The 27,430-nt window shown below is 38.1% G+C and overlaps 1 protein-coding gene across 1 annotated transcript in view; it reads right to left on the bottom strand.

Moving 5' to 3' along the window:
• Positions 1-24,534, bottom strand: part of COL3A1 (collagen type III alpha 1 chain) — a 119,373-nt gene extending 94,839 nt beyond the window's left edge. Inside the window, exons 1-2 of the mRNA XM_077448668.1 lie at positions 24,311-24,534; positions 1,824-2,023 (exon numbers count right to left, since the gene is read on the bottom strand). Coding sequence (XP_077304794.1) covers positions 1,824-2,023; positions 24,311-24,398 — 288 coding nt within the window. The 5' untranslated portion in view covers positions 24,399-24,534. The remainder of the gene's footprint in view (positions 1-1,823; positions 2,024-24,310) is intronic.
• Between the last annotated feature and the right edge of the window lie 2,896 nt (positions 24,535-27,430).

Genomic DNA, 27,430 nt, shown 5'->3' with positions numbered 1-27,430 from the left:
TTAAGGGAAGAAGGGTAGGCTTTAATGCCCAACTACTGTACATATGACAACTGAGGTTTTTGTGCTGAGAGCATGCTCATTGCAAGCACCCAGCACAACTCCCAGTCTGGTTATGATTGGGAGTCAGCAGGGGGGCTCCTAATCATGTGACAGTCAATTATAGTAATCACATGATTGGGAAATCTGTCCCACCTCTCTGGGTAAAGACTCTGTTAAAGGGCCAGTGGGAGGGGAAGGTGGGGGGTTTACAGGAAACCTTTTATTCTGAGGGAAACGTGCAGTTTTCATTACTTACACTTGGTTTGGATTATAGCCATGAATATGAGGGGTTTTTAAAATATGTGTGTGAAATTTCTTTTCACCTAAGGAACACATTCCAAATGTTCTTACTGAGGGCTTGCACTTACATTTCATTTGCTGAAAATTATTTAGATGGGCTATTAAAGGGAAAATCTAGCTGAGAAATTCTGCCAGAAAATTTAACAGAAAAATTTAAATTATTTTTTTCTTTTAAGAGCACATGTAACCTGGGTAAAAATAGAATAGTTACCATAAGTGAACTGTAACCAATTTTTTTACTCATCTTGAAGAAAATAATTAATCTTGGGCATATATTCAAACATTTTGGAAAGCAGAAAACCAGAATTAGGTGAACGGATGAAATATAAAAGTACTACAATCTACATCTTTTATGTACAGATGTGCCATATAATCTACTAAATTGGCATGTTGGTCTTTGTACCTGTAAAGTCTTATGATGTGTACTTTAAAAACTTCTATGTACTTTGATAGCTGACCTAGACAGCAATAACATTAACACTTACAAGGTAAAAACTGTTCTCTTATTATTAAAATGCTACATTTGCCAGTGCTACCAACAGCTGTGTCCACAAAATGGAGTAATATACTGGGGTATCTTCGTATAGCTCAGTACACTATTTTTACAGCTAGTAGTCTTTATATAGTTATGTATTGCAGGAATTGATTATTTAATCAAGTGATGGAGAAGAAGATATTGGAGAGATAAGCAAACTGTGGAAATGATGATACTTTACTAGGTCAGTCAGAAGCCTTTGTATATTTGCATAGGTAGCAGGAGAGCTGTTGACTGGAGCATTGTGCAGGGTGCGTGTCGGGATGCTGGAGACCCAAAGTACAATTGATAGAGCTGATGGAGCAGATTATTAAGCTATAATTATGTTTACCTGTTTGGTTAATGGGAAGGGTTACTTTAAGTAAAACATGTGCCAGAAGAAATATGGAAGCCGCCATTGATGACCTCCTAAAAAAGTTAGTTTCCTGACTTTCTCTGTTTCCAGTATTTTCTGAGTCAATGGCCTGGAACAAGTATCACGCAACTAAAGGTAGAGTTAAATTGATGCTATACTCACTGACATCTTTGGGCAGCTGTCTTACGGGTATTGATCGATGGCCACTGTCATTGGCCGGGCCAAGATGATGCTGTTCCAGTACAAGCATGGTAGTCCAGTCATCTCGGCATCGCCGAACCTATACAATAGTCTGTGCATGCGCAGATCACTGTATATGGGCAGACAGGCAGGTAAGTAATTTTAATGCAAAAGAGACATAGTATGTCTCTTCTGCATTAAAAATCCTGCCGGTTCGCCCATGTTTTATTTTTTTCATAAAGTTCCACTATAAGTTAGAATTCCTGATCATTATTTTATTTCTTTGTTAATGGCTTGGAAAAATATTGAAGTTAGTAGATCAGCATGATAGTCAGGCAATTAGCACTATCAGAAGGTTAGCAATGAAGGTTTGCCTGGTACTTTCAGTACAGATCTCTTTTTAATGATACTTACACTTGGAGGTGATGGACATATTGGACAGCACTCTCCAAATGGAATCTCAGGGCTTTCACACTCTGGATCGGTGTCATCACACAGGATTTCATCACACAAAACAGCTCCAGTGTCGCAAACACAGATTTGGCAAGGTTCTGGTTTCCAGACATCCCTGTCTGCGTAAACTTGTCCTTGATGAGTACATGCTCCCGATTCCACTGTTGGAAAGATAAATTGCAAACAAGTTAAGAAATCGGTGAGGTTTCTATCAGACAGCGGTAAACCATTCCCTTTTCCCAAAATGGACAATACTTGATTGCTCTCAATAATGAACATTTTGTGCCACCAGGAAAAAAAATGTTTGATCATTGCCTCTTATTTCACACCCTATTCCCATCTATAGTTATACACATCAGATAAATGTTTGATTTTGGTCTTCTTTGAGCTGAAGACAACTTTGGAGACAATACGTGATATATAGTCATACTGAATTACCATCGGCCACATTACATTGTATTTTTCTCATCTCTCCAAGCTGGATATTCAGCGTGGCAATTTGTGTGAGTGCTGTGTAATATTTTTCATAATATATACATGACAAACTTGGATAAACTTTAGTACACTGCAGCTTTCCTTTTAGTCTTTGGCATTTCTAACTGGCTGTTGAATCACAAGACTGGCTAAAGAGAATGACAGGTCTTTTGGGTGGGCTTTCCGATAGTGACAAAGTTGTAACATGCTTGTGCATTAAATCTTCATTATAGTTTCTGCTGGATGCAACAAGATGACAATGACATTGAGAGCACTTTGTCATCCCATAACAGGATGTACCTGCACAAGGACCTACTGGCAGGATTACTATGTTTTATTTTAATGATAGCTGCAGATCTATTTTGTTTTTAAGACATAAGCATGTTCAAGATTAAAAGTTTAGTGTTTGAGGCTTGATCTTCTTTGAGTTAAAGACCCAATAACATCCCATCACAACTGACTCTCCTGAAGTCACATCAGGATAAGGTGTTTTTTCTGAGGTGCTAATAACATACTGTAATTTAAAAAAATGCACTCTTCATTGAATTCGTTGCTAGTCAAAAAGCCAATGCTCAAATGTAACTATTCCCAAAGCACATTACATTATGCAAATACATTTTTGTTATTACTTGAACAAAGGTATAAATAGTATTATTTCATTGTAATTATGTAAAATGTGAAAGACTGTTCTCTTGCATCTAATACTTTAATTTAATACTGAGGCCAGCTTTGAAAATACAGAAATAACTAACTACTGCACTACCACCATTTATCCAGCAGATGACAGCGTTGCTTTTTTTTTTACACATCTGGAGCTAATAAATAGAATACCCAATTTAAACTTAACTGAAACGAGATATCAGCTGGATAAAAAAAGGAAAAAAAGTGCTGTTTTGGCAGATTTTTCACTGTGGAATAATTTTACTTTGGGGTTTATACATCTGCACTGGTTTAGTTTATTTAGTGTAAGATTATTATGTGCAGATGGGGATTATTTGTCAGAATGTTATGGCACAATGCAGAATACGTTGCACAGACACATTGAACAAAAGGCCCTAAACAGTTGTTAAATGTATTCATGAGAACATATTGGCATGATGATATGTAATTATAGGGGAGGATGTGTAGCTAAAGCCAGCTGTCTTTGCAAATTGAGGGGCTGAGGATTAAATTGTATTAATGTATATTGCCATCAGAAAATTAAATTTGGATGTTATGATTGAAATGCCAAAAAAAATTTAAATAAAAAAAAGTCTTCTCTTTGTGCTGAATCTGCTTAGATATTTGTATGTTAATGTATTTTCAATTCATGCCATAACCATTGGCATGATAAATCCGAACAAAATATAATTTCAAGTTATACAGTTGAAAAACTTTACCCAATTATACTGTAAGACCCCTTTCACACTGAGGCACTTTACAGGTGCTATAGCGCCAAAAATAGCGCCTGTAAAGTGTCCCTCCTTTCACTCGAAAAGGGCCCAAGGGCTTTCACACTGGAGCGGTGCGCTGGCAGGACACACAAAAAAGTCCTGAAAGCAGCATCGTTGAGGCACTGTAGGAGCGGTATTTACACCACTCCTAAATCGCTCCTGCCCGCTGAAATCAATGAGCAATGTCGTTGGAGCACCAGCAAAGCGGCGCTTTGTGGGCACTTTTAGCCCTTTTTCAGCCGTTAGTAGGGGTAAAAGTGCCCTACTAGCGGCCAAAAAATGCAGCAAAAAACAAAGGTAAAGCGCTGCTAAAAATAGTGCCGTTGCTTAGCCCTGCTCAGTGTGAAAGTGCCCTAAAGTGTATATTTAAGTGGGACAATATTTCTAGAGGGGCACTTATGTCCCATAGCATTTTAGGAAAAAGCAATGGTATTCTCTAGTGTTTTATGATATGACTGGTGGACTTACACTGTACCAAAAGATAGCCTATTGGTAATCTTTGTATTTTGAGGTAGCATTGAATCTGAAAACCATTTACTATTTCATTCCAACAGCCACTGAAGAATGTGCAAAAATCCCTAAACCAGGAGGCCTGCATGCCCTTCCCTACCAGATGAGGGACCTCTGGTCAATTGAGCCTGTATGACATTATTGTTCATTGACAAAAGTATTGTACTTCCTAAAGGATAATACTTAATAAGGAAGCATGCCCCCATGTCATGGGGGATGGGGGTAGAGATTCTTACACTATTAACCTTTGTCACTTGTGGAGCAGATCCCCTCCCCTCCATTTGTCACCCCTCATGTTGTACATACCCAATAGCAATCTAAATTCAATAGAAAATCGCACAATAGTAACCTTAACATTAACCTATTTACATTAAAGATATTTTACAGCCGTGTATTATTACAAGGGTAAATACAATATAGGTCTCTGAAAAAAACGAACTTTCCCTAAAACATTGGCGCTCTTTAGGCTTTTCCAGCAATCATGTTATTGTCACTGCTAAAGGGGCTTCAGGAATAGTTGCTCAGGCCCAATCGGTCAATTCATGGCTCTGAACAGTAATCTTATTTTAGACTCAGTTAGTATTATCTATGATTATGGCATCTCTGCAATGCTGTTTCAAAGCCCAACCCCAGCCGAAACTTATATTCTTTTTTATAGGAGTAGCTAAGGGTAAGAACCTCTGTCCGGTTTTTATTGGTACCTGGAGCCTTACTAGAGGATCTCTTCTTTCTTGTTATCCTGGTGATAACATTGTAAAAAAGTCCTGACCAGCAGAAGAATCTCTCCAATAAGGATGCAACAGATAATAAGTACAAAAAGCTGGCACTCCAGTGAATCGTCTATAATCAAATGCTCTTTATTGACGTTTGTGTAATACAGGCATGTACAAAGCCCACATGTTTCGGATGTCAGGCCTTACTCATGGCCAACAGATGTCTTTGACTCTTATAAATAGTGCAAACATAATTGCCCTTCCCACCTCCTGGGAACACATGCTTCCAGGAGGGAGGAATAATTTGTCCAATACAAAAACACGTAACTATATCCAATATACCTCTTGCTGCAGCAAACGTTATTAGAACAATGCAGGGGGCCAGAGAAGAAAAAAACACATTGCACTGAGTAGGCAAGTATTGTATTTTTGTTTAAAAAAAATAAGCTACACAATCACTTTAATGCATGGTTGGTTTCATATATATCTATGCCTATTGCAGTTAGAAGGCTTGCCTTGCATTGCAAGCCCTGCTAGCAATACACCAGCACCCCCTCAATGAATAAATTACTTTTGGGATTTAGTAAAAAACACTTAAGGTACTTACTGAATAGCAGTACCCAATCCCAAGTTCTGTCCATAATAAATATTAACTGATTTAGATGGGGTTACATTGTTTTATTGTGCAGTCAGTTCCCTCATCTCGTATTGCAATTTAGATTTAGAACATTTACTTTAATTTGATTTTGCTCAAGACTCACATGTATGAATATGAAACACTACTTTTAAAATAAAGTGCATATTTTAGATAGAACAAAACATTCTGAGGTTTTTCATCTGGAACATTGTTTTTGAAGAAAGTTGATTTATATCAGTGCTGCATTGCCAACAGACACATGGGGCAGATTTATATAAAACATGCCGAGTTATGATCAAACCTTTGCTTTTTATTGATGTTTGATATAGTTGGCACACATTCAGTTATAGAAAGCAAAAAACAGATCAAAGCTACGCTGAACACAACAGACTGATTTAAAAGTGTTTTACAGGGTTTCCATTCTGCCATTTTGCACAGTTATTTAATAGTACTGTTGAATGTGTAATTTATAGCTACCAGCCTTGCTTGTCTAAATTGAATAGTACAAGGGACACAATATATTACTTATACAGTTTGGAGGTACATGACACCTAGCTCTCCACTCTAATTCCTTCCAACGGTTTCTATCAGGTTCAGGTCAGGACTCATATCTTAATGGACCTTGCAAAGGTTGGGCCAATTCAATATTGAACCCTACGGACGAAGACTGGGATGCCATTAATGTTCATGTGCGTGTAAAGGCAGACGTCCCAATACCTTTGGTAATTTGGTGTAGGTAAACTGACTAAATATGGCCAGTTTGTACAATAGTCCTCCAAACTGTAAACAAACTTGGTTTGACCTGAGCCCAAAGCTCATTGATATTGTGTATAATGGCAAAAACCCTGGTTGCTGGCAGCGGATTTAAAATTCCACTTCAACACCTTCCTACCTTTCTTTCCTTGATGATTTATTTTTTTCCCCTTTTGTATGTAAACCTTGTTCATTTTCATCCATCCTGTTTATTAAAAAACTAATTTAAAGTTTTCTCTTTCATTTCATAATAAGGGCATTAGTGGAAATAAGGCAGGCCTTACTGTATCTTTTATGGACATTATTCATTGGTAATTTTCCCTTCTGGAAATACAGCTAAATATCTTAAGGCGACTGTGGTGGGTTCTCCATAAATTTTAAAATTATTTTTAAAATTATTTTTACATTTTTAAAATCCTTAGTATATCAACGTACCCATATCCCCCCAGAAGTTATTTCAGCATGAAAACTATGCTGAGGGCCTGGTCAGCAGTTATTAATTAGTTCTGAACTCCTGGTACCCTCACACCTACTTGTGGAACAATGCCATACTTCAACATTTGAATATGACACCCAACACTGTTGTATGGACCAGACTGGGTATTTGTGTTGACCACATTTTCTAGGCAGGTAAAAACGCTTTTTTTTAATACCGTCAAGTCAGACGCTCTGTTAGTGCTCAATTCCCACACTCAACCTCGCGCCAACAAAACCCCCTTAAATCTTTGCTAAGGACATAAAACCTCCTAAAACCACTTTCCTCTATCTATGACCTACTCCTGACCTTCCAGAGCTCAATAGCTTCTGCTTTATTCCACAAGTGAAAGGGCGATATATCCACCCTTTGTGAGCAGATGTGGGAGGATGGAGTAACACAATACGCTAAACTGATAATTTCTGCTAGAGACCGATTTGTTCAGCTGAAATTTCTTCATTGAATATAATACACGCCCCAGAGGTTACATTGTGTTAGGCCAACCGGCTTCCCTATTTGCAATAAATGTTGGTTTGACATTGGCACCTTTTATCATGGTATGGATTTGCCTCCTAGTTCTTGACTATTAATGTCAGGTGATGGCTAGGCTGGCATCGGTGTTGGGCTTTCCCCCAACACTGAATCCCCTCATATTATTATTAGGCATCTAGCATAACCTTTTCATCCAAAAGCATGGTAAGCGTTTCTTATTTTATGCATCCGATTCTTTTATACAGTCAATACTTAAGTGGAAACTTACTTCTCCTCTGTCCTGTGGTGACTGGTGTTCGACTGTTTAAAGTAAGCTCCAAAAGTGGACAATAACACATGGCATTTGCACACTTGATGAAAAATGTAAACTATGTTAGCTCCAAAATAAAAAAATATATTTTAATTACCATAATGTTGATGAAAAATGTGTTCTGTTTCACTATACTCGTTGTGAAATTATCTCACTTAAGTTAAAAACCCTATTCTATTGAGTTTTCCAAAAAAAAAATGTTGTTGCACTAGGACAAGTGAACAGTGCTTGTCATTGCAATACCCTGTACCATCCTACATGTAGATGTGAAAAATAATTTTAGCTTGGAGTGGATGGGAGGGCATGCCAATAGACAAGATGGCTTCCCTGAACCAAGCTAATACGTGTTCCCTTTGTGGTTGCAGAAATTGGGCACTTGTCAATGCGAATGCGCATGCGCATACTCATGCATGCACCTGTATGAGCGTGCATACCCGCGCGCAAAAAAGCTTATGAGCACTTGTGACAGATATTGGTACCAAACGGGCTATTTAAACTGAGCCAGTGCTCAGGATCAGGGTTGCTTTGTCCCCAGCCTCCTGTGTACCCTGTGTTCCTGTAATTCTGTATGCTGATTCCAGTTGCTGACCTGGCTTGTCTTGACCATTCTGTGAACTCTGCTTACCTCGACCTGTCCACTTACCTCTGCTTCTATCTGATCCATTGGCTTCTGCTTCACTGATCAGTTCCAGACCTGGCTTGTTTCCTGACCCCGCACTTACCTGTGCCCTGTATCCGATCCATCCTGTCTGTGTTTGACCCAACCTGCTTGAACCTGCTACTCTGCCTGTTGTTACCAGTACCCGTCTACCACCCTGCTGTTCCAGCTGTTCTACAGTCTGTTACCAGCAATCATCTCAGCTGCCTGCTGTCGCCAGTGCCAGCCTGTCTCAGTCTGCTGCCTACCAGCTTACTGCTGTCTTCTGACAACTTCTTCTGCCCAGCGTAGACACCTGCCCTGCTGCTAGCAAGATTTACAGGCACTCATGCCACACTGCACTCCTGCACCTCCTGTCTACTCTATTGGGGTCCCCGAGTCAGAGGTGTCATATCAGGCTCTTCTACAAGGTACATAATAGGAGCATATTTGGCATTTTCGCTATTGGTGCCGGAGAGCTTTTTCTTGCACTGCAAATAACCACGTCAAATTTGGTATTAATGCAGTAAGTGCACTTTATCATATTTATATTCTTTGTCACATACCTGTAAGTGTATGTCTGTTAGTATAAATTTATATTAGTACAGGAATTTTTTATTTTTTATTTTATTCCTGTTCAGAAATAATCTTAGACTCTTCTTTCCACAGGGTTCTGAGATGAAAATCTTACCTGTTCATACTAAATGTTCAGAAGATTTACAAGAACATGAACTTGTACTTTGCCCATACTAGATAAAAAAAGGTTTGATTTACTGTAAGTTTCCTTACCTTCCACTTTCTCTCCTGCTACCCCAATCTGCTGAAAGAGTGACCCAAATTATTTTATAAGTTTTGACTTAGTCAGCTTTTATACAGGCTGTGGACACCCCTATTTTACAGCAGTCCAAATTGAAACTGTCAGCTCAGACATTGAGCACTCAAGGGAATGGGAGTGTTATATGTTCCCCCACACTCAGAGGTATCAAGTATCTCCAGGCACCAAAGACAGAAGGGGGAACTACACCCACTTAAACGTGTAAGGAAATCCTCTTAATGGGTCCCCAAAGTAAAATTAACTTGATACTTTGCCAAATTTGGACAAAATACAAGTGAACTGTAAAATTATATTTTTTTTACACTTTCTCATTCTTAATGTGTCATATTTAAATTACAACTATGCTATAGATATTTGTTTTTCAATTCAAACAGCTTCCTTGATAAAGAAATGTTAATACATGATCGGGTAGTTATGTGAAATCGCTCCATTAGGGACAAGAATACAACAAAACACAGGATGTCTTCCTGTTTCTGTGACAAATGGTTCCCTAATTTTGTTGTCTTGCTCTCAGAGGGTCAGAAAGAGAGGTGAAATGTGGTCATGGAAAGCAATAAATACTTGAGGGGAATATTTGCTCCTTCCAAGTTTTTCCAAAGTAAAAAAAAAAAATGTTTTGCTTTAGTGAGCTTTAAGCTTTCATAAAAAACATTATAGTTGACCTTGAAATTAAGTTAGATGGAAAAACATATGACTCACGGTATAATCAAGTTTTATCACTGTATTTCTTTGTGTAGCCACTAATAGGGAGAGGACCATATGGGAAATGGGAGATGGCAATACATAGTGTTTGTTCTTTATTATAGTTGTTGTAAAACCACTATATTACGATCATATAATCCCATCTGTTAAATAAGGATATGGGCCCCACTGTATGTGTGTTTTTTTTTAAAAAGATGTGGATTTTTACTTTCTTTCAGAGCATCTGCCACTGCTCACGTGACTCCTCGCTTCTCTCCTCTCCTGGGCTCAGAGCTCCAGTGGGCTGGGCCGCAAACTTCCACTGTCATCAGCTGGAGGAGAGGGGAGGAGAGGAGGAGAGAGCCAAAGAGTCACGTGAACGACATGAGACGCTCTGAAAAGAAGGTAGGCATTAGCATATTTTTTATAAAACACATACTGTGAGGCAAAGGTCCTTATTTAGCAGAGTGGAATGTATAATTGTATGATAGTTTTATAGCAGCAGGAGTGGCACTGTCATGAGCTGACAGGAAGGGAGGGGAGGGAGGAGAAGGTGGAGAGAGGACAAAGGAGAGCTTTGGATATAGCACTGTACTACATAACATGCTTTAAGGGAAAGTTATCTACTATTTTTTTTTTTTTTTTTTAGGATAACAAACACTTTAAGACTGTCTCAGCTTGCCTATAGGACAGAACACTCCTACCGACAACTAAGATCTTTGATTTTCAGGTTTTGTTTTTACAACCCATATCTTTGCAGTAAGAAATAAATGACCAGCTAAAAGGTCATTCTGAGACGAAAAAATATGAGAAGAATCCATCCATAAGTACGACAGATAATTGGTTTTCGAAACTAGATTTGTGTTTGCCAAGCAAAGTCAAAAGGCTCCAACTTCTTTAGTAATTCTGGATGACACACAGGACAGTATTGAGTTTTGGAAAGTGTGAGTAGTGTGTTGAACCTTTTTTTAAAAAAACAGCCATCGGCACACAATTTTATAACAAAATACAGTTTATGGAGTTGGGCTTCAAAGCTGATCTTAACCCAATCACCAAAACCTTGTACAAGCATCAAAACATGAATGCCATTTCAAACGTTTTTAAAAATTTTTGAAATTTGCAGCATTCATTAAAAAACCTGGCAATCTTGCCTTGAAGATCTTTGTTTATGCACTTCCTATTATGTGGTGAGTCTCCGAGCTGTGCTCCTGCATTATCATCCTGTCACTTGTGCCCTTGAAAGCACACACTTGTCAGGCACAGTCATTCAATGTCACTATTAAGACCTGTGCAGCGGGTTCTGGAAGGAGTGCACGTAGACAGGAAATACAAAGACTGAAGGTGATCAGCATGACTGAGATGGAAAAAAAGTTAAACAGTATTAATGAAAAGACAATTATTATAGATGTTTAGATTTTAGCAAATTAAATTTCATCCAGTTAGAGCTTAAATCTGCTTTAATGGTATTAATTAGCTATGTAGTATTATAATAGTCCTTTTTTTTTTTAATGCTTGAACTCCGCTTAAATAACCGTGTGGGAAAGCGAGTGAGCTTCACTGGAGTTCAGACATAACTTTCTGGTTTAATTCTAACACAAACATTGTTCAAGGGCATATATTATGGAAAATGGAAGTGGTTTCTTAGCTAATCTTTAAGGCATTCACTTTCAGTAAACATTGCCAAATTTCATGTCCAAAGTCAATGCTCCATATTTCAGCTAACAAATGCCTACAGCCTGACTTATCTTCTGTTTTCCATTCTCAAGTTGACAGAAAACAGACAATGGGCCTATTTAACCAAGGTTTAAAGCTTGCTCACTGGCTCTAAACCCCCAAGGATGTAGTAAGGATGTCTTGTCCAGATTTATTAACATTGAAAATTATTTGCTCATACATAGTCAGCTTGAGCTACACACACACACACACACACGCACACACGCACACACACCCACACACACACCCACCCACACACACACACAAATGCAGTGATTTAAAGTGGCAAACATTGGACAGTGATTAGATGTAGGACTCAAAAGGAAAGTTCAGAGTGGAGGAAAACACCTAGCACTTTGGCATGCGGGGGCGGGTTGATAGTTGTGCCATTGATGTTGACAGAAAAGTCAGGGGAGGAGTCACATGGTAAAATTTATATTATGAGGAGGTGGTGTTACATCCAGACTGATATATCTGTTAGTAAATGCGTATGAAGGTTGATTGAGTGAACTGAGAGGTAGAGAAATAAATTTGGGCCATCATCAGCATAGAAATGGTATTGAAAGCCATGGGAGGAGGTGTAGATTGAGACTAAGAGAGGTCCAAGAACAGAACCTTTGGGGGCCCTGACATATAAAGAAAGAGGAGAGAAGTGTAGCCTTATGAGTTTATGTGAAATCTCCATTAATACCTGTACAATATTGTAATTAGAAATATATTTCCATTAGATTTAAATATATATTTAAAGTATTGAGTGTTTGTGTTGGTGTTACTGTAATTGGTTCAACTTCAAAGCTTGGCCTTTTGTTTTCCCTGATAACATCTCACCTGGGAAGTAAACAACAGCTTTCGTTGACTCATCCAATCAGGCTGTTCCCAATATACATTGACTAGGTACAGTGACCAATTAGGGAGAATTATATTAGCCACACTACAGAAAGTAGGGGGGGATATAATGCTTTGTGAGCAAGCCAACTCACTCTGGTGTGGGAGCACACGGCAGTCACCATGGGCTGACCTGAAGTTAACAGGTAATCTAACTCTGAACTTGCACCTCATATTGTATTGTAAATATGGTTCTGTGAGTAATTTGTAAATATCATGTAAGCCAGGGGACCTACACTGTATATTGTGATGTAAATACTGTCTGGTGTGTAATTTGTATATATTATGTAACCCTATAAATAAATGTGTATTGCTGATAGAACTATCTCTTTTGTACAAGATCTCTCAGATCTAGATATGTATATGCCCATACTACTACAATGATGGAGGTGTATGCAAATAATCATAAATACTAGTCAACAGAAGTAAGTAAGTAAAATTTCAGTGAAGCTGAAGGTGCAGAGGGATGGGTAGGATGAGAACCAGTGAAGAGTAGAGTCATGGAGACCAAAAAAGTTGAGTTTTTCGTTTCTTTGGAGCGTTGAGGGTGAAATTCAGACAGGTTATGGATAATTTCAGGGAGTATGGAGAAAAAAGGAAGTAAGGGGATGGAGTGTAGGTTGTTAAAATTGGTGGGGTTCAGTGAGGGCTTTTTAAGTATGAGGATGACTAGTGCATGTTTTAAAGAGTTGAGGAAGATGCCAGAAGAAAGGGGGATATTGACGATGCGAGTTAGAGAGTGTGGGATAAAGCCAGAGGATGACCATAGCATTTTCAATGGCAAAAACAGAAAAGCACCTCTGAGTGAAATGTTTATTCAATAAGGCAGATAATTCATAAGCACTTACATTAAAATAAGTACAGGAATACTTGTCAGGAAGGGCAATGTCCTGGGAATATCTGGCCAGTGTCAGTGGCATGTTTCCCTGTGAGCCACAAGGAGATAGCCGGCTATGTTCTGTAGGGGAGAGGTAATGAACGGCTCATGGAAACAGCATGTGAGATCAGTGCTGGCAGGGGAACACAATGCTTTTCAGAGCATGCGCAAAGTCCGTGAGGCGCATGCCCGCTCCTTTGTCAACAGTTTGAGTCATCATACCAGTGCTCCGAGCACCAGCATCTGTGGTTTTTGTATAGCATTTTCAATGGAACAGGATCCAGGGGGCAGGTAGTTAGGTGGGTGTTAGAAAAAAGTTTAGTAATCTTGTCAATAGTAACAGGGTTGAATGAGGGAAGTAATGATTGTATGTGTGGACATGGCGTGTTAAGTGTTGGGGGTATCTGTACAGTGGAGATCTCATAATATATAAAACTGCCAATGTTTGAAAATGTTTAAGAGGGACACCTATGTATAAGAAAATAATCCTCGTTGGACACATAAGAGGTGTGGCCAATAAAGTGGGAGTGAGGAAAGTTGGGTGTGCCTTCACATAATGGGTGTTGCAACTTTTCCCCTAGTTTGCAGTGTTTTAAACATACTCAGTCCTACACTAAATAGATAGTGGGAATAAAAAGGTCCTATCATTGATGTCACTGGGAAAAAATAGAAAAATAGGCTCCATTGTTGGTGTCAGACAAAGTAAAATAAACTCCATAGTGACTCTCTAGAATAGTTATGGCACTTACACCACTGCATCATATATATATATATATATATATATATATATATATATATATATATATATATATATATATATATATATATATATATATATAGTATATACTGTATATATTTTATTTTATCCCTTTTCAGCGTAAGGGAGAGGTTAAAAACCCTGTCCATTTTTTTGCCATCTATATTCCAGTGTGTCGACACAACAGGAAGTGACGACAATGGCTTTTAGACAGTTGTTGCTGGAAGAGTATGCCAAATGGAGGATTTCCCCTCTATTTCTGTTAAAATGGCAGCTCAAAAATGTTTGATTTTCCCATCCCAATAACCAGGACAAATAGAGAGAGTGAATCTCTCTAGTGGGGAAGCAGGCAGCAATAAAATCATGGCAGTTGTTCTAACCCCTCACTAATCTATGCAAAACTAAAACATAGATACAGTTTACATGCATACACAGCATTTCAGCATTTCAGCTGATAAAGACAAACAAAGTCATATGACATTCCCTTTAAATGATTGGTAATCTTAACAAATTAAAATGGTTTTCACATTTCTTTTTATTTGTTTATTTGGTTTTAATTACTTGATGTCATAGTGTTTTATGTTTGTAGAAATGCATAGAAATTCTTCCAAGTCATAATTGCTCCTATTTTGAAAAATTGTCTGTAACCAGATGGTGTAATGCCTGAACAGTTTCTTCATAGAGTCTGCATTCTCCAGAGTTGAATGTTTTACAAGAAATAATGTTGGAAAATGAGCATAATTCTGATCACTTTCATTGTCCTTTTTTTCCATGAATCATGTCAGTGTTTTATGTGGGAAAATCACTTAACAATTAACAAAAACAATCCAACACACAATCACCCTATTAAGAGTACTGTGGCAGTTCACTGCTGTCTGCTGTCAAATGCACGGCACTGAGGATCCTAAGACATTTCGTTTCCAGTCATCAATCTTCCCTGCCTTTGCATAATAAAATATGAACTACACGTATGACCAAAGCTCTTTTGTCCATCCTTCTCGTGTGGGTCACAGGAGTGCACTCCTCTGACCCAGAATTGGCTGACAGCGAGCTAAGGCCCACTATCATCTGACTTAGCAGAGCATGCCAGGCTCTGAAATATTGTCGGGATCCCACTGGCTGCCTGATTGACAGCTGGCTCCACCTTTTAGCGTAAAGGTTGAGAGCCAAAGCCAACTGAGCTCACCCTCTCCACAGCTCGGCGCTACAGTGAATGCTGGAGGAGCAGAGCGGAGAGCAATGACTGACAGTTATTTCCCTTTGCTCTAAACAGACAAAGAGCTGAGCAATCAGCAGTCATTTGATCATTCAGTTAGAGCCAAAATGGAACAGCTGCAGCATCACACCAATGCCACAGCAAAGAGGTGAGTATAGATTTTTTTTTAAATATATATATATATATATATATATATATATATACCTCAAACTTCTCCCTTAATTCACCTTTTTCAAATCTATTGAAAGACTGCAAAAATTAACAATGAATTAAAGACAAACTCAAATCTAATATAAAAGCGGGAAATGTCACTTCCCATCCAGGCCAATTCTGACATTTCTCTCCTACATGTTACATGAATAATTTTTTTGCTAGAAAATTACATAGAACCAAAAATATTATATATGTTTTTTTTTAACAAAGACCCTAAAGAATACAATGGCAGTTGTTGCAACTTTTTATCTGGCACGGTATTTGCGCAGCAATTTTTCGAACACGTTTTTGTTTTTGGTTTCATGCTTTAAAAAAAAAAAAAAAAAAGTTAGCCCAATTTTTCTGCATAATGTGAAATATGATGTTACGTCGAGTAAATAGATACCTAACATGTCACCCTTCAAAATTGCAACCGCTCGAGGAATGGCGCCAAACTTTGGTATTTAAAAATCCCCATAGGGGATGCTTTACATTTTTTTACTGGTTACATGTTTTAAGTTACAGAGGAGGTCTAGGGCTAGAATTATTTCTCTCGCTCTAACATTCGCGGCGATGCCTCACATGTGTGGTTTGAACACCATTCTCATATGTGGGCAGGACTTACGTATGCGTTCCCTTCTGCGTGCAAGCACGCGGGGACTGGGGCGCTTTAAATATTTTTTTTTTATTATTGTCACTACTGACCTGGCTTTTCTAAAATATAGTCAAGCAACACATCCTGGTCACCTTCCCACCCTCTGCCCGTGACTATGAAGGAGCAGCAGCATAATGATGAGATCATTTCTTTGCCCATTGCTCCTGTCTACAAGTTCCTTGCCAGCATATATACATGCAGCAGACCCAATTGGCTCCCAGCCATGCCCCATGCCCTTCTAGTCCCAAAGTACTAATGTGCAAGGTAATTTATAAGATTGGTACACAAGATGCATTTCAATATTTTTTAATGAATATATATCTGCATTCATTAATTATATTTCTAATAACTAATATCTTAAGACATGTTGTGTCTGTACCCACCCCTACACTGAATCATTCAAAAGTGTGAAGATCTTTAGTCCTGCTTTTGCTTAAACTTTCCCAAAATATTAAAGTGTATCTATAGCCAAACCATTTATTATTTGTTTTGGATACAGCAGTGAAGGGTAAAAACCCTTGATTTCTGAGTCTCATTCAGAAATGAAAAGGAAAGCCTAGCCAAAGTGGGAGGAAATCCCCTCTTAAAAAAATCTGTTCCCAATAGAAGATTTCCTATCACTGCCTGTTCCACTGATTTGTACACTTTTAGATTTCCCCTCAGTTTTTGTCCATCTTGATACTTGATATTTGTACTTTGTCACTTTCCCAGGTTTTTCACGTTTTGTTCCTCTTAAAGGATAAATTCAAATTTTTCATAATAAATGCGTGTTTTTGCAGGAAAAAAAAGTGCATTTATGATGTTTTCCTGAAGCAGCCTGGAAAACATTGCACACGTGATCATTTAATCAGGGGTGTAATGTCAGACTTCTGTAGACCTGCAGACTACAGCCCATCCCTCCATACAGACTGTCAGTTTGAAAGCTGCAGGGCTTGTGAATGAACTACAAGGGCACTCATCATCTTCCTCGTAGTTCATTCAAACTGTGAATAAAAGAAGCAGCCTTGTGGGTGGGGCTCCATACAACCATGCTTTTTTTTAATTATGACAGTGGGTGTAGGGAGAAGAACCCCCAGCTCCCCATCTGCTGTCGCGCTGAGGGGGGTTAGGAGGAAGGAGAGGTGGCAGGAGCTGTAACATGTGATGCCGCGTACACACGATCGGAATTCCGGCCAGAAAAAGACTGATGAGAGCTTTTCATCGGAAAATGCGACCATGTGTATGCTCCATTAGAATTTACCTGTCCGAATTTCCGCCAGCCAAAAATTTATAGCATGTTCTCAAAACTTTCTATCGGTAATTCCGATTATGTGTATGCAATTCCGACACGCCAAAAATCATGCATGCTCAGATTCAACTACAAGACAGAAGCTATTGGCTACTGGCTATTGAACTTCCTTTTTCTAGTCACGTCATACGTGTTGTACATCACCGCGTTATAAATGATCGGAATTTGATGTGACTGTGTGTAGGCAAGACAGCTTGAGCGGAATTCCGTTGGAATTCCGTCGGGAAAACCATCAGAGCTTTTTCCATCGAGAATTCTGATCGTGTGTACGCGGCATTACACGTTCCACTCCAAATACGGATGGAACGTAATATGTTCCAAAAGGGTAACTTATTCTTTAAAGTGTATGTAAACCCTAACAAAAAATGATCTTATTTGCTACTTGTTGGTCTGTTAAAGGAGAAACATGGGGTTATGAAAAAAACAACATCATACCTGGGTGTGATACTGCAGCCATCCCATGTTGGTTATAAGACTGAGAACTGAGCAATCACATAACCACTGATTGCTCAATTCTTGGTTTACTCAGAGCAGAGAGCAGTGATTGTCACTGGTCTCCACTTTACTCCTCCAGCACTCACTAGAGCACCTATTTGGGATAAGGACAGGAAACTATGAGGTGGAGTCAGCTGTTAATTGGCAGTCACGTGGATCGTGATAATATTGTCGGGATCCATCCAGAACCTGGAGTGGCTCTGCCTTGTCAGCTGATAGCTGCCAATTGCCTGCTATTAGCTGACTCTGGGTAACTGTCGAACAAAAGTAAGTGTACTCCTAACTCACAAGAGAAGTATGGGCAAAAAAAGCTTTGACCATACTTCTTTTTTAAATATACAGTTTAAAATGCTTTGGCATAACTATTCAATAAGTGCAAATTGATCAGACAGAAATTCAGAGCTGCCTTGTGTCCTTTGCACACTTCATGTTTTATCTCAAGAAGTGTAATTAGTCCTCCCGATACTTACCTTGGATTAAAGAACAATAAGTCTCTACATTGTGGATAATAGGAAAGTGGGAGGGTTTAAGTAGTTCAGCAAAAGACAAGTGGGCAGGCAGAAACTAGGGAGAAGGTCTTTAAATCAAGCATGAGAAAATGTTCATGTATTGCAAAGAAGTACTGCATTTATTTTTATTTGCCTCGACATACACTTTAAGACTTACATAAGTAACAAATGTAATCAGGCCCTTATTCTTTACACAATCCAGGCCTTCTGTTATCTGCGAAGAGCTGATAAATCTAAAGTAATGGATGCGGTAGAGAGGCATTAATTCGTACTTGAAAGAAAAAGACAAACTTCCATTACATATCAGCATGACAGTACAGAATTCCTTTCCAGACTTCAGCTGATGTTTTTTTTTTTTTAAATTGCAGGTTGAGGAAAAGGGGAAATAGGACAATGTGAGTTAATGGAAAATAGACAATGTAATTAGTAATAACTATGGAATGTGAAAAAAATGTCTGTTTTAAACTGGAGAATGCTGAGAACATCTCCTAAAAGAGAAGTAAATTAATTAATTTCCCCCCATAATTCTTACCTAGGTGCATGCAGCATCAATCCAATGCTGTATCTGTCCCCCATTGCCTCCACACTGAGAAGCGAGCAATCGAACATCGCAGATCGCTTGGTTTTTAGAGCTCCGTGAGCTTTAGACCATCAGTCACGGCTCTCTGCTCTGCTCCCTTCTCACTCATTGGATCACTGGGCTGTAGAGGGGGCAAGGTGCGGCCAGCTCAGCCTCCCAGTTGCTTGCTGAGAGGCTGAGCTGGGTGTCAGTCCAGGCATCTGGCGAATCCAGACTCCATGGTCGGGATGACGCGGTGCCTGGACTGACATCAGCAGAGAGCAGACTTCAGCCCGTTCTATGCTGAAAATGGGTCACAGTAGTGCAAAATCAGCTTAGGTCGGACTTCTCCTTTAAGTCACTTCAAACTGTCTCACAACCTTACCAAGGTGATCCAAAACAGACTTGAAGACATTGCGAAGACCGACTGGCATAGTCTTTAGCCAGTTGCTCGTCAGGTTTCTTGTTCACAGACAGCCTCAGGGGTTCTTCTCAACTGCCTATTGACATAGCCTCCAGTTCCTGTGTATATGCTATTTGCATAGAAAAATGACAACTGACTTAAACCTACATGGTACAGCATTGGCTCAATTTACTATCCTGAACTATAGACATGGTAAATTTAAATCTTAATCAACCTATGAAAAAAATCAGGATGTATGCTCTCAGGTTGCTTTCAGGCAGCCATTGTTTTATGGAATATAATTACCTTTCCATATTCCAATGGAAACAGCATCTTTGGCGCTCCTCCAATTCAGGTGGGCAGCCATAAGGTATCCAGCAGTTTAAGCAAATACGTGTTCATAACTACAGCTGAGAGGAGTTCTATCCAAGGGATACAGTTCCAAGACTTAATATTAACAACTTTTGCAACTGCAAAGCATTGTTTTGTTTTTTTAGCTTTCCAGCTTACAGTAGACTAATCAACCACAAGCTGGGAAAAAATTTATACCTTGTAGATTTTCCTTCCCATACTTACAACAGAGTGGAAACACATCACTAACTTTCCAGAGCTTGCTGGAAAACTGCAAAATCATGCTGTCATCCTTAATCCTTTTTTTTTTTATTTTACCACCAAAGACATCTTAACATGGATACCATACAAATCTTCACTCCAGTTAGCCAAATCATCGAGCCCCAGTCTGTCTGTATCTTGGTACTATCAATCTGGTTTGCTAAAGGCAAATAACCTGTTCACTTTGCAGGCAAAGTTACACGTTTCAAGGGAATTTCCCCCAGAGCTTAGTGACTGTGGTAAACTTTCACTTTGCAAAGGATACCCATTTTGTGCAAGGAAAGTGCAAGGAAAATGCAACAGCGTTTTTCCTTGCACATGATTAGATGAAGAAGTCAGAAGAGCTTCGCCTCATTCTCTAAGCTCTGGGGAAACTCCCTTGCAAAGTACAACTTCCCTTGCAAAGTGAACAGTCTATTTGCCTTTAGTAAATGAATCATTATATGTCTATTTGTTCAGGGTTCATGCCCACTTTTGTATACATGAAGGGAAGTTTTACAGTGGCTAGAGAGTGCAGATATGTTTTAACATTCAGACATATGCAAAAATACACAATATACTTCAAAGGAAGAAGAAAATCTAATTTAGCATCTACCCTCCCCTTGGTCTTCCTATGCAACATACAGCACCAAATCTGTTTTTAAAGGTAATTTGTCATCCGACTATGGACATTTAAGTATATAAATATTCTTAACAAGCAGTAAAAAAAAGGTTTAAAATACTTGAATTTCCATAGCCTGTCCACAAATTAACTTTAAGGTCTTGGGCACACTGTGGTCAGTGTGCCTTCATTAGAACAAATTGTTTTCTTATACCAGCTAAAAAGATTGGTACAATGTCTGCTACCATCCATGGCAAGAAGGATGTGTCAAAACATTTAAGTGTAGAAATGGTGCCAGCACAGGGCAAATGAGATAAAAACTGTACATCCTGTTATATTTTGGTATTTTTTCTCAAAGCATATACACATAAGTGATGCTTTAGGGCATGGGTGCTCAACTTGTGGCCATCCATCTGTTGCGGAACTGCAAGTTCCATCATGCTTCGGCCTTTGGGAGTCATTCTTTTAACTGTCAGCCTTGCAATGCCTCATGGGACTTGTAGTTCCCCAACTGCTAGAGGGCCACAGGTTGAGCACCCATACTTAAGGGTATATTAAGCATATTTACTACCAATAACCTGTCTATGTAGTCTATGTAGCTGTGTTACTAGAGAATTCATGTTAAATATCATGAACATTATTATAATAACTGCCATTGCTAAGGTTAATTCTTCTAAAGATTATTTACTCATACATGTGTCATTAAACTTAATGTTTGCTTCTTTAAACTGTCTATTTGTTATACACTTATTATTATGCTTGCGAAGACTACAAGGTCTGTGCAATAATGTACATATGATCACACACCATAAAAAAAATAAAAATTCTGCAAGAATTCTACATAGTTAGTTCATCTTTAATATATATATATATATATATATATATATACATTTATACATATATATATATATATATATATATATATATATATATATATATATATATATATATATGTACATACATATATATATAGTTCATCTTCACATTATATTTGTCTCTTTAGCAAAGATACTAAAACATAATGTTTCCAATTTCCAATATGTATTTCTTTTGAGAGCAATGGGTGTGGCACGTCTTTCAGAGACTGAAATTACAAAGAAGAGCCACCAGATGGCAGCAATAGATCAGTTTCCGAATCTTTCCCTTTCTCAGTCACTCCCTCCTAATCCTAACAAAGGTCAGCAGATTCTGAATCTGGGAAATTTGGAATCCAAATGATTGAATGAACACTAGCTGTGGGTTGTCTTGTAACAAAAGAACAATAATAGGACAGGATATAGGTCTCAGATTTATTTCATAAGCTTCTTGACATCTAAAGACAAAATGTAATTCCATTTGCAAATGGTTTTCTATACCGACATGCTGTATATTAGAACTCATGAGATCATATTTTGCTCATTGCCAGCTTTTACAGACTACAGAGGGTATACTTTACACAGTGCCTTCCAGCTGTTACAACATAGGATGAATATTCATAGCCTAGAGCAAGTTATGACTACATGGAAACTGTTAGAGCCAGTCATGACACATTAATCCTGCGCTGTGATTTAACACAAAGAGCCAGTTGCTGGGATGATAACTTGGAGAAACATGTTCATGTAGGTAGCAGAGCTTTACAATAATAACATTCAAATACCCAAACACCTAGAGAATGCAGTAGAGTTTGTGGGCTTAACATTTTTTTTTTTTTTTATTATTATTCATCATTTTTATATTAAGCTGCTATACTGTTTGAATAAAAACTGTAGACTTTAGATGATAACATTCATATGATGCAATTTTGTAGAAGTCTGTAACGCTGTGCACTCATCATTCTAGAAAGTTTTGTTGTGTCCAACAAAAAGGTCATTTGTAGCAATGCTTGATTGAAAAATTCTTTAACAGATTTTACTTTACAAAAAAAAAAATCTACAATAATTCTACATAGATAGTTCATCTTTACATTATATTTGTCTCTTTAGAAAAGATACAAAAAAATAATGATTTCCAATATATCTTTATAGAAGTTTGTAAATCTTTGCACTCATTCTAGAAAGTTGGGGACACTGTCCAACAGAGATGTCATTTGTAGCAATGTTTGCTTTAAAAATTGCTTTAAACTAAAAATCTGTTAATGTTTGATTTAAAAATTCTTTAACAGATTTTTAGTTTAAAACTAAAAATCTGTTAAATCATTTTTTAAATCAAACATTGCTACAAATGGCATCTTTGTTGGACAGTGTTCCCAACTTTCTAGAATGAATGCACAGCTTTACAAACTTCTACATTGGAACTCATTATGTTTTAATATCTTTTCTAAAGAGACAATATAATGTAAAGATGAACTATCTATGTAGAACTCTTGTAGATTTTTTTTTAGTAAAGTAAAAAATCTGTTAAAGAATTTTTAAATCAAACATTGCTACAAATTATTATTATTATACAGGATTTATATAGCGCCAACAGTTTACACAGCACTTTACAATATACAGGCATACCCCACTTTTAAGTACACAATGGGGTTTATTTACTAAAGCTGAAAAGTGCAAAATCAGGCTCCCTTCTGCATAGAAACCAATGAGCTTCTAAAATCAGCTTGTTCAATTAAGCTTTGGTAATAAAACCTGGAAGCTCATTGGTTTCTATGCAGAAGTGAGCCTGATTTTACACTTCCTAGCTTTAGTAAATAAACCCCGTTGTGTACTTAAAAGTGCCTGTAAAAGGGAGACCATACAGTTATGATAAAATAAAACACAAGAAGATTAAGAAAATGACATCTTTGTTCGACAGTGTCACCAACTTTCTAGAATGAGTGCACAGTTTTAAGACCATCTTTTAGAATTTTATATTTTCCTTCAAAATAACTTCTTAGATATTTGAAGCTGAAAAAAAAACATTGTAACAGCTTATTTGCATAACTTTTACAATTTTGAACAACACTTTACAATAATTTCAATATGGTATAATGATTAGAGTAAAAGAAGGGTGCCGAGTATTTTGCATTCCATATTCTGTTTAAGTAAATAAATCCTATATGCATGCAAACATCAAATAAATCAAATCGCAGCATGCATGCTGCATTGTAAAGGTTTTGTGTATCTGACAAATGTTTTGCTTAAAAGCAGTCCTTTAAAACAAACTGCCTTTCTTTGTTAAGTTAGTAGTATACTAATACTGCAAGTAAGCTAATAATAAGAAGGTATATTACTTCAATAGAAAAAGTTTTCTTTAAAAAAAGTTACTCTCTGTTAATAAAGAATGCCATGTGCCTTTGTATGAAACAGTCGTCATTCCAGCAGGGATTTATTAAGCACATGGCTGCACAGAGCACATTCCCAGATTGTTAAGGTTTGGTCCTTCTCTGCCTTGATGGTGTTGTTATAGCTGTCCTAGGGAAGGTCAGATTACACTGCAGTCAGGGATGTAGAAGGATGTAGTATCTGCATCAGACAAGCACATCCAAGTCCTCTCTACAACCTGTTGGTCGTTTAAGTTTAATGTACTTGTTTGCAAAAGAGTAGATAATAACTAAGAAAAAAAAAAAAGTTGCATACTCTATTGTTATTTTCAATGTACTACTAGGTAGTACAGCATTCCAAAAGAAAATGTAAAACTAGTAAAGCATAAAAAAAAAAAAAAAACTAAGCAGAGTCTGCTTTTCCTTCTGAGTCAGCATGTAACTTTCAGACTCCTGAATATCTAAGCAGTTAGGAACAGTAAGGTGAGGGAAGAATATAACATTTTGACAGTTACTCACCTTGCTCCTGCTGCTGTGCCAAACTAAGGGACGGGTAAGCCACTGCAAGGATGCAGAGGAGGGCAGATATTTGCACAAAGCTCATCATGTCTAAATGTTAGACATGAGACTCTAAGTGCAGACTTGGGGATGAAATATGAAAAAAAAAGAATCTTCTCAAATTTTCACCATCAATTGTTCCCCTACCCCCTTCAACGATGGGCCCTTAAACAGTACTTAGCCACAGAGATTCCCTTGCAGTGTTCTTAAATAGGGAAATCTTTGGCATGTATGAAATCCCAGCCCCTTTTCTGAAACTTGAGAGGTGTTTCCATCATTAAACCCATTCAACGCTGCAGCATCCCATATAGGGCTTCCACTGTATACTTCTGCCAAGTTAAGTTCTAGAAGAGTTAACATGCAGAGACCTGCCAATGACCTTACAGAGCAGGAAGAGATGTTAAAGAACACATCTGGAGAAATGCTCCTTATGTACTCTTGTGTGAATGAGTAGATTACAAATTTTCACTTCTTGCTAAATATAGAGGCAGCAGATGTTCTTGTATCTGTCGCCACACACTGAGTACCAACAAGATTTATTTCATTGTCTAATTATTGAAAACATAGGTAAATGCTATTGGACTTATTAAAGTGCGAGGGATAAAGTGCAAAGTGCCAAAAGCAAGAATCATACCAAGCAGTCTGATCAGATTTTACTAAAGCCAGAGCTGGAATTTGGCTTTGTGTTTTACTTGCAATGTTTTATTGTAAACATTGTAAGCCGGGAAATGTCGTTATTAATACCCTGTCTAGTGTACAAACAACTCAATGCATTTGGTAACATTTCTTTTTATAATCTAATATACTTGCAAAGGGTTTTTTCAATCAGCTAAAAGCAACCTAAATCCACTAGGATTCATTAAGGTATTATGAAGTGCTAATTTTATAGGGAAAAAAATGGATTGCAATTCTCACATGCTCTGGGCGAGTTTGGTCATTTTAAGCAAATATAGGCGCTATACTGTTTTCAGGGCAGTGCAATTTAGATGCATCCCGCAGCTGACTCTGGCAACATTTTTATGGACTGGTCTTGAATCTTTTGGCTACCCACCATTATTAGTCACTGGGGATGATTTATTAGAGCTGGAGAGGGAACAATCTGGTACAGTTCTGCATAGTAACCAATCAGCTTCCAGGTTGTTTTGTTTTGTCAAAGCTGAGTTGAACAAGCTGAAGTTAGAAGTTGAATGTCTACCATGCACAGCGGCACCAGATTTTTCATTCTCCAGTTTTAGTAAATCACAGTGTGCTCCACACATTAGTTTTTATCCTAGATGTTCTCTGTGAGATGCTGCTAGAACAAAATATTGTGTTTGAAATGGGGATCAAACTGCTGCAGGGAGACCAGTGAGGATGCCCATAAGTTCCCATTCATACCTGTGTGACTTGTTGTGCAATCATACCTCATGTTTTTCATGAAATTCCCTGGCGGTATGATTATTTCAGATTTTAGGTGCTGAAAGCGGTACCATTATTTTGCAAGGAAATTTGGCATTTTATATTGAAGGCCTGTAATTCTTAGGAATAACTAACATAAATCTGTCCAAATCAGAGTCTAGCAGACATCCCGGGCATGATAAAGTTTGAAAAATTAAATCATAAATTATAATATAATAAAAAACTATAAATAATTATACCAAATAATAATATAATAATAATAATAAAAATGATTCAATAATGTAATCAAACCAAAAACACTGAAATTTGCTCAGTTGCAGAATTGTCACTGTCATTACTTTTCAGTATTTGATGACGGATCTCCTCACAAATCGTTATCGCTCAATTCTGCAAGTGATTCTAATTTATTATCGCTGTTTTCTAACTGGTCTAAAACCACTTTCGATGTAAAGGGACAGTTTTGGTTGCTATGGACATTATACAGTTTCCAGTCAGAAAGAACAGTTTTTATATTATAAAACTGCATGCAGGGCACTGGAGAAACCACTAGGGACAAAGGGGATGTAAAATAATTACATACAGTAATGTAATCTGTAAGATTACATTATACTGTATGTATAGTGTGTGTTTTACTTTTTGAATTTGGTGCCGCTCTCTGCCCCTGTGCGTCGCAATGCTAGCAGAGAACGGAGCCCGGTGAGGTGATATATTGAGCGGAGGACAAGCCGCTCACAGTGCGGGGGGACTTCGCTGGATCCAGGGGATAAGGTAAGTAAGCTCATCCTGGATCCAGCGATGCGATCCTGAGTCTGGCTCGGGGCTACCGCTAACGGTACTGAATTTTCACCCCAAGCCAGACTTCGGGAATACCGCCAGGGGGGGTTAATAACCATTAATAACCATTCATGTCTGTGTGACTTAAAGTCATAGCGACATCACAGTAATTCCTGAACTACTTTGGTCTGACTTTCATGCAACTTGAGTGCCATGAACTGCAATGTAAACCCTAAAACATTGCATGAAAGTCACACCTAAATCTTATACATGCAACAGTTGTGCAACAGTTGTCCATTATCACTGGTCAAAGCCAAAGTCGCATCCAAGTCACACCCATCCAAGGTTGCGTCAAAGTTGCATTAAAGTTGCATCAAAGTTGCACCAAAGTTGCAGTTCAAAGTCACTTGACTTTGAGGTTGTAAAAGTGTGAATGGAGCCTTATACTGATTAGCCAATAACAATGTGTGGGAGTGAAGCTTAAAGTGAATGTAAACCCTCATTCATGAAATCTTACCTGGGCACATATATCTGTAGTGGTTAATTATCTCTCTCCAAAGCTCTGTGTCTTTCTGCTGCTCCGTTCCTCTGTTATCAGCATGAGAACTCCTGACAAACTCTCTGACACGCGAGATAAAAGCAGCTGAGAATTTGTGTTGGGAGGGAACTTAGAGACAGATAAGCAGAGAGCTTGTCTATTCACTGTGCAGCACTGTAAGTTTCTTCATTCCTCTGCCTATGTGGAGGGGGGGAGTGTGTCTTTCCTCCAATCAGCTCACACACAGTGTATGCCCAGACTCCCCTCCCACTGCTGAAACAGGAAGAAAAAATTCTAACACAATGTGTCCATTCTAAAGAATACAGAAAGCTGAAGACAGCAGATATACATCTAAAACGTATGTAGGGAGT

This window comes from Lithobates pipiens, unplaced genomic scaffold, assembly GCF_037356315.1.
Source record: "Lithobates pipiens isolate NorthernLeopardFrog02 unplaced genomic scaffold, aLitPip1_a1.2 Scaffold_22, whole genome shotgun sequence".
NCBI lineage: Eukaryota > Metazoa > Chordata > Amphibia > Anura > Ranidae > Lithobates > Lithobates pipiens.
This window is presented reverse-complemented; position numbering and strand designations above follow the sequence as displayed.